This window comes from Phacochoerus africanus, chromosome 1 (assembly GCF_016906955.1).
Source record: "Phacochoerus africanus isolate WHEZ1 chromosome 1, ROS_Pafr_v1, whole genome shotgun sequence".
In the NCBI taxonomy this organism is placed as follows: Eukaryota; Metazoa; Chordata; class Mammalia; order Artiodactyla; family Suidae; genus Phacochoerus; species Phacochoerus africanus.
Genome location: NC_062544.1, coordinates 162,275,417 through 162,287,420, shown reverse-complemented (window position 1 = coordinate 162,287,420; position 12,004 = coordinate 162,275,417). Strand labels below are relative to the sequence as shown.

Below are 12,004 nucleotides of genomic sequence, written 5' to 3'. Positions count from 1 at the left end.
CCCAATCCTGCTGGGGCTTTACCTGCTCATCAGCAAGGATACTCTCTTGGTAGGGATATGGAATGACCTCCCAGATAGAATATTTGAAAAAAGAAAAATAAACTGCAGAACAATATGTTTATTATGATTTTAAATAAAAATGAGGGAAAAATATGAATGTGTATTGGCAGCCACCTGTGTTTTGTATAAAGAAACTGGAAGGATGCACAATGGTTACCTGGGGATGATGGGGGCACAGAAATGGGGGGGATGGACCATGAATTTTAAATTTTAAGTTTACCTTTTAGTTGTTATAGTTTTGAACTATGCACCACAGTATAGTTTTTTTTTTTTTTTTTTTTTTCCCCAGCATTCCCATGGCATGCAGAAGTTCCCGGGCCAGGGATCCAACTCAAGCCACAGCATCGACCCAAGCCACAGAGGTGACAATGCCAAGTCCTTTAACCACTAGGCCACCAGGGAACTCCCACAGTATAATATCTTGAAAAAAAAGCAAACTGAAAAAGCCTTCTTTTCATGTAGGAGAGGGCAATTCAAGATAAAAGTACATCCTCTAGCCAACAGGATGTTGGGATGCCATTTCAGTGAGATGCATTCTCTGAGAGTGTAAATCATAGGTAGGCCCTATGACAGTAATGCCACTATTCAGATACCCAAATGGTTTGAAAAGCCCCACTACAAAGATGAGACAATTTCAGGCTGAAATGAGTAAAACAGAGGGACTGGTATTGGCCCAGGAAGAGAAATAGCTCAGCTAAAAATTGTGAAGGATGTCTAGGTCCTCCTCTGAATGAGGAGTATTGAGAGTGGATTCCCTCAGAGATCTGGGCTGAGGCAGGTCTCAGCATTTCTAAATGACCTGCAAAGAGGGCCAACCATGAGTGACAAACATCCAGAGTCAGTATCTGGTCCCCATTCCCCTCTTGGCCTCCCCTGTATTCTGAGGCTACATTTCTTAAGGTTGGCATGCTCACTGTGTGCCAGACTGTTTTCCTTTAATCCTAACAAAACCCCAGCAAAGAATGCATATTATTTTTATCCCCCTTTCCCTTACTTTATAGATGAGAAAACTGAGGCCCAAGCCATTCACAGTTAAGAAGTGGCCAAGCTAGCACTCCAGCCCCTGTCTGGCCCCAACCTATGCTCTTAGCCCTACTCACACCTACAGGGTCCTACAGAAATACTGAGGTCTACCCACTCAGGGCTTCTCCTCTCCAAACACAGCCTGGATCTTCATGACTCTGTTCACGCCCCTCCCTTTCTCTGCCCAGTGAAATCCTCACACAACAACCAGCTCCAGCACTACCCTCTCTTTCCTCCTTCTCGCCCACATCGAATTAATCATTCCTTTCTGTTCACATAGGCTGCTGGACCTCTAAGGCACTGGCTTCATCGTTGAGCCTAGTCTATGCTAGCTCTGTGCAAGGTGCTCTCACACGGCTCACCACTAGCTCCGGGGAGACGTCATGAGCCCCATTTCACAGGTCTGTCTACGCCAAAGCCTATGTTTATTTTGAAAGAGCCTACAGCTTGCAGCAGTACCCTCAGGGGTCTCCATGCGCTGTCCCACTGCAGCTGCAGGCTTCCCTAGGACAGGCAGGGGAGCGCCTCAGTCATCCAACCACCCTCCTCACCTACACACAGTAGCTGCCAAAGCATCGGGGGCAGAGTAGGCACTAATGATCAATCGCATCTTATACAGTTCCTGTGGGGTGCCCAAAGTGTGCCAGTTATATGTGTGATTATTCTAATGGTGATGCAGAAGTTCATATAGAAGACAAAAAAGTGACCATTAAACAAAAAAAGTGACCATTATGCATTCAGAATGGATAAACAACAAGGTCCTAGCGTACAGCACAGGGATAGACCATGATGGAAAAGAATATAAAAAAAGAATACACACACACACACACACACACACACACACACACACATATCCCTGAGTCACTTTGATCTACAGCAGAAATTGGTAGTATGGTGTAAATCAACTATAATAAAATAAAGTACAAAAAATACATCTTAACACTTTAAAAAAGGAGAACAAGGGAATGGGAGCAAGTAGTACTGCAAAAATGATTTCTAGAGTAATACTAATTTAGAAAAACAATGATGATAATAGATCAATTGAGAAGAAAGGTCAGAATGAATAGCTGCTCATGCAGTTACCCTGACCTTCTAGCTACTAATGGACACTGACCCTCAAGGACCCCATCAGATTCTCTCAAGAGCCTGAACCTGTAAGTTCATCTCTGCATGTAGCTAGTACTGTCTCTGTGGACAGACACACAACCATAGAGGCAGGGACAGACAACTTTTTTATTCCTGGTTCCAGACTCTGGAGACTCAGTCACATTCGTGCCCTTAGAGCCTGTGTGGTCACCTTGAATCTTTATAATAAATGTCCTTTTTGTTTTTTTGGGCTTGAGTTGGTTTCTGTTTCTTGTAACCAGAATTCTCAGCAAGCACAGTCCTGCCCTCTGGGAGTGTCTGGTTTGTTACAATAACATGGCAGGACCATTCTTGACTCCCTAGTGGGTGGAGGCCAAGAGCTGGACAGTTCCACATAACTATTTTGCATGTATAAGACATTCCCACATGTGAAAATCCTGTTTAAATACTTTAGTCTTGAACAGGTTTTTTTGTGTGTCTATAAACACAAAACCATTTATTTTTTATTTTTAGGGCCTCACCTGCTGCATATGGAATTTCCTAGACCAGGGGTCAAATCGGAGCTATAGTGACCAGCCTGTACCACAGCCACAGCAACATGGTATCCAAGCTGCATTTGTGATCTACACCATAGCTCCACAGCCTGTGGCAATGCTAGACCCTTAACCCACTGAGAGAGTCCACGGATAGAACCTGCATCCTCATGGACACTATGTTGGGTTCCTAACCTACTGAGCCACAACGGGAATGTGCACAAAACCATTTTTGAATAACATTAACATCCACTGAATTTTCCAGAAATGCAATATAAATTGAGATATTTATATTCTGTTTCCATCAAAACTTGTCAAAAAAATCATGTCCTAATATGTGGTTTTAGAGTCACCAGTACACACCCCTCAGTCAGTCTGCATTTGTAGCTGTCACAGACACCAAGCTACATTTCAATGCAAGCAACTGATTACTTCATTCTATTTTCTAGTAAAGATGTGCTCAAGCATTTATACTGAGATATATGGAATTGTCTAACAAATTAGTTTCTTTTTATTTCTACTTTATATTACAGTTAGGGTGCCTGATATAACTTTCTAAAAATTATGTATATAGGAAGGTTATATTTGAATTTCACTTCTGGATAACGAAGGGAGCACCACAAAACACTTGTTAATAAAAGGGGGCATTGGATCTGGTAGGAGGAGAATTCCCATTTTAAAACTAACACAGAGCTTGTGCACGTGAAATTAACTTTCAAAAGATTTTGACAAGACTCTTCATTCAAGGCTTGTTCTCTAGAGCCTTCAGCTTGGCCTCCTCTGTCACTATCATTCTCTCCAGTAATAATGGCTTTCGAAACATAACAAAACCAGAATTCCTGTCATGGCTCAGTGGTGATGAACCAGACTAGGATCCATGAGGATGTGGGTTCAATCCCTGGCTTTGCTTAGTGGGTTAAGGATCCGGCATTACTGTGAGCTGTGGTGTAGGTCGCTGACACAGCTCAGATCCTATGTTGCTGTGGCTGTGGCCTCCCTATAGCTCTGATTTAACCTCTAGTCTGGGAATCTCTGTATGTCACAGGTGTGGCCCTAAAAAGCAAAAAAAAAAAAAAAAAAGACATGATGAAACCAACATGGCCAAGTACAGGACAGAGACCTTCCTTCCATCAAAGCTGAGGTCCTATGATGCTGGTAGATCCAAGAAAACAACATACCCAGTAGGTCATCCACATTTCTCCAGAAAGGCTGGTGACTAAGCAAAGGTCCTTTGAGGTCCCAGACTGAAGTAGGAAGCTGGAACCTCTTAGGGGACCACCAGTTCATTCTCTTCCCAACAAAGGTGACCCCACAGTTAACTCACTAACCTATGCTGACAGTGAATTGGCTGTACCACAGTATCAACAGGGCTGCAGAGGGAGACAGGCTTCTGTGAGCAACAGGCTCACCCAAGTCCACACTCAGTGGGGCTCTGCCATACTCGTGTCTCCCCAAAATCTTGCAGATTAAAACCTTTTGGCTGTTTTGTTTGAAGTATCTAAGAACCTGGGATTGGTTTCATCAGTCATGGCCCATTCATAGTGGAACACGAAGCCATCAGAAAGGAAGTTATTGATGACTATTTATTGATGGGGAAAGAGTATCATATATTAAGTGAGAAAGTGGGTTACAAAATAGTGTTTAGGAAAATAGCACTATGAGAATGAGTGTGTGTGTGTGTGCGCATGCGCATGTGTGGACATAAATAGGAAGAAAACTGATTTCTTTGGTGGGATTATGGATGCTTTAATTTTTTCTTCCTTTTGCTTGTCTTTCCTTCTTTCTCTTCCATGAACATATACTATTTCTTGATAGGGAAAAAAGCTTATTTTTAATTTTTAGAAATCAGATGTTTAATTAGAAGCCTTGGTAGGCCCATTGAGGCTGAAGATGCTGGTCAGGACTCACCCCTGTGGCCACGGCTCCTTGCTGCACACATCCGCCAAGTGAAGGAGCGGGGGGCAGAGGAAGCAGGGGCATGGCATTGCACGTACCTGTCTGCGTGAGCTCTCCCATCTCACACAGCGGGTGACTGGGGTAAAGAGGCAGTGAGTGCAAGGGGCTTTCGAGAGAAGCTCCAGATCCTTTGGCCATGTGACTAACGAAAGCCTCCAGTTTGGGGTGATACGGTTTCCTAAAGAGATGACACGGAGAATTAGTGATCAGCGTGCTCCAAAGCTGTCCACAACAATTTCAGCTTCCGCCAGTACGACCCCAAGTGAGTACAATCCAACTTCATGATTGCTCAACCACTGACCCCTACATGTGAAATCCCTACCCTGCAGGGCTGGCCCGAGCCCTTGCCCTCTTCCCCAGCCCTTGCCGCTCCTGTCTTCTTCTCCAGGAGGCCACTGACCCCCTCCAGGCAGCCAAGCCTAGCTAAGCTAGGGGATCTCTCTGACCCCTGGCCCTGCACATGTGCCCTCCTGGGCTTTCCTGCCCCTCTCTCCTGCATCCCTGCATCTCTGGGCAGGTTCTGGCTCAGGCAGCTTTTGTCTGGATGGCATGGGTGCTCCCTGTCTGCCTGCTGTCTAACCTTGCCTTCTCCACGGCCAGGGAGATCTACATAAAAGGCAACCCCAACTGTCACTGCCTTTCCACAGTGCTACCTTCCCAAGGAGCCACACACACCTGGCAGTCTATTCTGGCCCTACCTCACTCGGAGGCCCAGGACTCCCTAACGCTGCACTCTGGCCACACGCAATATCCACCTCTGTGGCCCAGCACACCTGTTCTTTTGTGCTTCCAAGATGTTCCACATGCTGCCTCTTCCTCCTAGAAAACCCAGCCCAGCCTTCACAGGGATAACCCTTAATCTTTAACTGATGTGACCCCCTGGAAATCTCCTGAGAAGAAAGTAAACTGGTTAAGATAACCCAGATCTCTATAACTCACTATACATTTTGCACATAGGTATGTCTTTGCCTGTGGGGTGGTAATGAATAGTGAAAAAACAGGTTATTTACGTGATCTGACATTATTTGTATTTCTGCCATGAAGCACACATGGTGAATTGAGATTTATCCTTTTTGTCACTAATACACAATTTCCCTGAAAAATGAAATGACCTATGAATATATACACATTTTCTCTGAATAATGAAATGACCTATCAATATACACACCTTTTCACTGAATAATGAAATGGCCTATAAATGTTTACACATTTTCCATCTGAATAGAGGTAGATAGATAGAGCAGTTCCCAACTAAACTAAATCAGCATGAAAAGAAGCAAAGATAAATTGTTTAATGGCAGACCCCTGCTGTCTGAAAGCCTAATTAACTGTGGCAATGCTTTTAGAATGGCTGCCAAAATAGATTTATTATCTTTCAAAATACATAAAGCTAAAAAAAATTCCATTAAAAATATGTTTTAAAATTAGAGAATGCTAATCCTGTCATGCAGTGGAGTCCAATAAATCACCCTGGATTGCTGTAGGACATTATGGCTTTCCATAAAAACAGAGGGGATGTTATTTTTCCTGAAGCTAAAATACATAAATATCTGCAAACTGGGAAATAAAATGTCCAGACTGATAATGAGGCTGCCAAAACAAATCCACATAAACAAAGGCTATCCATCAACGGGAGTCAAATGTTCTGCTCCAGGCCATTATTTCAGGTTGGTGATTTCTGAGGATCTGAGAAAGATTTGCTGCCAATTTTAGAAATGAAATTTCACTACTGAGAATATTTGCTGTGATGTCCCAGGTTTTCAGGGCATCTGACTGCTTAAGGATGCATTACTATCTAACTGTATTCATGGGAACTTGTTTTTGATATGGAAAGATGAAGATTTATCTTCTATCTCTTCACTTATGGCAGAGATTACAAATGACTGGGTCTTTTGTACAGGAAGAAGATCAGGTAACCTGACTCAGGGAGCCTCTCTTGGATCTGAATGACCAGGTCCTGCCGCTATCCCTGGAGCTGAGAGGGCACCTACCTAGCATGTGGCAGAGACCCCCAAAACACATGTGAATGAATCCCACTGTGAAGCACCCCATCCTTAGATGCTCCATGTAAAGTTCATGCCTTCTATAGTTTGCAGTAATGAATATGGCAAGTTCCAACTGTGTTTATTAAAAGAGTCAGATTTTGATGTAAATATTAAAAATAAAGGCCAGGTGGAGTTCCGGTTGTGGGTTACCAGTAACAAACCCGACTAAGTATCCATGAAGATGCGGATTCAATCCCTGGCCTCGCTCAGTGGGTTAAGGATCGGGCATTGCCGTGAGCTGTGGTACAGTTCACAGACAGGCTTGGAGCCCACGTGGCTGTGGCTGTGGCGTAGGCCAGCAGCTGCAGCTCTGACTAGACGCCTAGCCCAGGAACTTCCAAATGCTGCACGTCTGGCCCTAAAAAGCAAAATAAGTAAAGGCCAAGAGTTCCTGCTGTGGCACAATGGGATTGGTGGTGTCTCTGCAGAACCAGGACACAGGTTCGATCCCTGGCCCAGCACAGTGGGTTAAAAGGATGCAGTGTTGCTACTGCTGCAGTGTAGGTCGCAACTGTGGCTCAGATTCAGTCTCTGGCCTGAGAACTTCATGTGCTGTGGGGTGGCCAATAAATAAATAAGTAAATGCCACTGAGAGTGAAACTATTACTTGTGACCCTCTTTGACCAAACTTTAGTCTCCTCTGAACCCTCTTCGGAACAAGGCCTTAACCTTTGGACTTTCATGGTCTTTGTTTTTTTTGCGTCTTTTTTTTTTCTTTCTTTTTTTTTTTTTTTTTTGTCCTCTTAGGGCTGCACCGGTGGCATATGGAGATTCCCAGGCTAGGGGTCTAATCCGAGCTACAGCTGCCAGCCTACGCCACAGCAACGCCAGGTCCTTAACCCACTGATCGAGGCCAGGGTTCGAACCTGCAACCTCATGGTTCCTAGTTGATTCGTTTCCACTGTGCCACTAGGGGATATCCTGGACTTTCATGGTCTTTGGATTTATGTATATCTTTGCATATCCCAGATTTAGCAAAAATCCTGCTAAGTCAGCTTAACCAGACTCTCCCACTCTTGATATCTGACCAGATCCCTCAACTCCCCACCCCCCATGGTATCTGATCACCCTGGTCTGCCTTCAGCAAGATGCCTGTGGAGTCAGTTTAGCCAGAACCCCTCACCCCTGATATCTCCTCTGAGTAATTCTCCATCCATTGACCACCCGCCCCACCCTGCTCCTTGGCTGTAAGGCCCCATTTGTTCATTCTGCATTTGGAATTGAGCCCAATTCTACCCCTACTGTTTTTACTGCTTTGTCTACTGTCTGGCTCTAGTTTTTCTTCAACACTTATACACTAAAATCTATTCTCTTCTTGGGAACTTGGTTAGATCCCATTTCTGAGGTCCTGGTTCAGGGGGCCACGTAACTAAGTATTCACTAATGGAATGGAAGGATGTTAGGCTTTCAGATCATGGACATGCCCCCTCCACACTCTCTTCCTTCCCTCTGGCCACTGCTCAGGCACAGCTGCAACCAAGGTTCAGTCACATAGACATCCCTAGGGCATGGTGGAAACGACAACCCGGAAAGAACCCGGGACCCTGAATGACCAGGTGGAACCAAGTCATACAACCTGGAACACTCATCTCAGACCTTCACGCAAGGAAGAGATAAACCTCTGTAATCCAAGGCAATGCATCCTTGGCTCTCTTTATTATAACAGCATGCAGCCTGGCCTTACCCTAACACAGAAATGATTATGAGTTTTCTTCAGGAAAAACCCATGTATTCGCCTTGGAATTCTACTTTCATTTTGGAAATTGAAAGAACCAGCAGTGCTACTACCTTAGGCCTTCAAACAATTCACTGCAGAGCTCTTATTTACATTTCTATATGCATTTTATTTACATTTTTTATACCCATTTATGCCACAAAGTTTGGGACAGAAGGCTAATCTACACGCCTGTAAGAAAACATTGTGCTTTGGTCACAATCTAAGCAACTACTGAATTCTGCACAGAACACTGAAACAAGCCGAGAAGAGGTATAAGACTAGTGACCCTGGGAATTCCTGTCTTGGAGCAGCGGAAACAAATCTGACTAGGAACCATGAGGTTGTGGGTTCAATCCCTGGCCTCGCCCAGTGGGTTGGGGATCTGGCATTGCTGTGAGCTGTGGTGTAGGTCACAGATGAGGCTCCAATCTGATGTGGCTGTGGCTGTGGCTATGGTGTAGGCCGGCAGCTGTAGCTCCAATTAGTCCCCTAGACTGGGAGCCTTCAAATGCCACCGGTGCAGCCCTAAAAAAATAGCAAAAGACTAGTGACACTTTTATCAGAAAAAAGTTTAAAAACTTTATATGACTGGACACTGGAATAAGTTTTTACCATTTACGTTAATTCAAGAATGTATATATTTTTATAAACAAAAAAGATAATATACTTTCTTTAGTCTTTAGGTTCCTAGTTTTTTTTTGCTCTATTTGACGTGATTACCCGCCTTCCTTCCCCTTCCTGAAACCCTCCTGCCTTCTTCCTCTTTGCAACTTCACCATCTCCTCCTGGGCCCCTCCTTTCTCTCTGGGCTATAACTGGTTGCAGCTCTCATAGGACTGTTTCTGGCCCCTTCCCTCGCTCCACAGGCTATGTGTGTGTGTTACTATGCAAGCCTCAGCTTCACCTGCCATCTACATACACGCTGAACTGTCAAATCAACCTCTGTCTTGCAGCAAGACCATGTTCCTGAGCCTCACAGCTACACAGAGGCAGCTTCCCCTACAAAGACGTTGAGAGTCATGGAAGGCGTCCTTGTGAAGGGAAACAGCAGGGCGTCTGGCTGTACTGATTCCGCTTCTTGCAAACCCCACCCTTGCCGGCCCAGACAGGCTCCTTCACAAGGCAGGCAGGAGTCATGGGCACACTTCAGGACGTACGGCCTTCAAAGAGGCCACAGTTTATGAAGCCTCATGAGGCTGAACTGGCACCTGGGAAGGCAGCAGACACAGCTGGTGACCCAAATCCCACAGTCACAGGAGATTTAGAGGCCCAAAGTGGGTCCCCTTTGCTGGGAGTCCTGTTCACTCTTACCCAGAAATGTGTGCTTATAGTGACAAGTCAACTTCGATTGTTTTTAAAGCTGGAATTCATTAAATGCCATTAATTAATTAAACATGCATACCCCACCCATTTTCTATAAAGGCCTGAAAGTAGCTTCTAAAAATACAGAACGCTGAATAACATAGAACTAGGCCAAAAGATCAAGGCGAAGGGAAATGAGGACAGAGGTAGCCAGAGCAGCTGGTCCCCAGGACATTCGCCCCTCAAGTGGGAGTTCCAGAAACGGGGCCCTGCCATTGCTGGGGCAGAACAGTGGCCCTGGGAGCTGGCCTGGCTTCATGACCACAACTGAGAGAGGAAAAGAGTCCGGGCCTGGAAGACTCCAGGCTGCGGTGATAAATAAAACACCACTTACCAAGTTTTCAGTGGAGATCAGGCTCAGAGCTTTACCCCATCACCTTAGTTGGATTTCAGAGGGATATTTTAGGGAAGTATTACTATCCCCTGCTCCAGAACAAAACACTGAGGCTCAGAGAGGTGAAGGGATTTGCCTTCCATCAAATAGGTGACCATGGCCTTAGAGGATTTCACCGCTGAAGTTCAAATCTACTACAATGGATACACGAAGCAATGATGACCTGTGATTCTCACTGAGGTCCTGAGTTCATTCTGCAATGGACCCAGTCCAACAACGATTACATGTGGGCTTGGGCTGGGCACAGTGATACAGGAAGGAGTGAGACTCGGTGCCCTGAGAGCTGGTGGTGAGTGGAGGGAAGAGACAACGATGCTGGGCAGACAAGCTGCAGAGTACCCCAGGGATGGCTGTGAGCTGCCCAGTGGCCCCACCCCATGGGTCCCGTCCCTGGGAACAACCAAGTGGCCTCCAGAGGCCTCTTGGTGCCCAGGTGCCTGCCAGCAACCACTGACTGGTCTAGGGACAGACCCATTCTCACACCTGGGAATCTGAAGTCCAACAAGAGAAAGGGGGGCAGAAGCTGTGAGCTGCCTGGGCTGAAGCATGGTACCACCCACAGAGTTCCAAGGCTGCCCTGGGTCCGGCCAGCTCAGAGGCCTAGTAGTGCAGCCAGGTCACTGTTCAAAGGGCAGATATCCAGTGAGCAATGGCAGGGCTGTGCCAGTTGTTAACATGCTAATGTTCTGCTGTGCCCGGTGGAGCAAAGCCACTTCCCTGAGCTGCCCTCCCTTCATCCCACTCTGTGCTCTCCCGCAACTCTGGATGCTCTAGCCCAGAAACTAAAGGCTGCAAGCACACCACCAGCACAGCACCTTTCCCCTTGTCCTAAAGCCAGCTGAGGTCTGATCATTAAATATTTTGTCCTGGGATCCTTCCCATATACCCTGCTTTTCAGGTTGAGTGAGGTGGTGGCAGTGCCAAATATAAGCAGAGGATCCCTCCTAACACACAGGGAATTTCCTAGGAGGGGTTCTATCTCAGGGGGCCTGGAGGGATCTAGAGGAGGGGGCCAGCAAGCCAAACGGCAGGTGCAAAGGCCTAAAGGGGGAAGGGCTGGCAGGCAGTGGTTGGCAGGGGCAGAGGGTCCCAGCAGAAAGGCTGGTACAGAGGGCTGGAGATGAGGAAGAGAGCCAGTGTCTGTGCAGGTTGGACTCGACCTAGGGTGTTTTCCAGCCCTTGGAACAGGAGGACATGCATCCATGATTGCTGAACATAGAAAAATAAGGCTGTGAACTTCGTGACCTCCAGCAGGAAATGAAAGGCTAGAGTCACACGGTATTTCATGATGTTTTTACATAAAATGGTTCACTTCATCTTCCCCAGGATATTAGACAATAAGAAGGCTGAGATGCAAAAGATGAACCTGGAACTCCTGGGTCCACAACACAACCCACTGTAAACTGACAGCCAGACTGCAGGGAGGCAATGCATGGTTCCAGCAGGCTGGCACCACCTGGGGCAAGGTGGCACTCAAGGCACCCCATCAAAATAATGTCTTCCCCACTGAGCACTTCCCCCCGTTCCTCTCCTCATTAGTAAATGCTACTTGGGGTGTTACGTGCCTCCAAACCATTTGCTGAGGCCTGGCCCATCACTTTATTGCTAACTGTGCCTCTCATTTTATAAAGAGCCTTGCCATTTCCACATGCACACTTTCTTTTCTCTTTCCAAGTATTTTTCATCCAAAGGCCTCTCAACCGAGAACAGGCTGTCTCTACTCCCACGAAGAATGAAAAGGCTGAAGGAATGTCTTCCATGTGTGTGGCTTTGCAACTGGTAACATGCATCCTCCTCTCATCCCACCTATTCCTCACCCCAACCCCAC

The 12,004-nt window shown here is 46.1% G+C and overlaps 1 protein-coding gene across 6 annotated transcripts in view; it reads right to left on the bottom strand.

The window, feature by feature from the left end:
• The window catches only part of PXYLP1 (2-phosphoxylose phosphatase 1), a 75,237-nt gene that overhangs the window by 2,939 nt on the left and 60,294 nt on the right, over positions 1-12,004 (bottom strand). For all 6 annotated transcript variants that reach the window (XM_047783539.1, XM_047783555.1, XM_047783523.1 and 3 more), the window contains one exon: positions 4,697-4,836. In XM_047783539.1, coding sequence (XP_047639495.1) covers positions 4,697-4,836 — 140 coding nt within the window. The remainder of the gene's footprint in view (positions 1-4,696; positions 4,837-12,004) is intronic.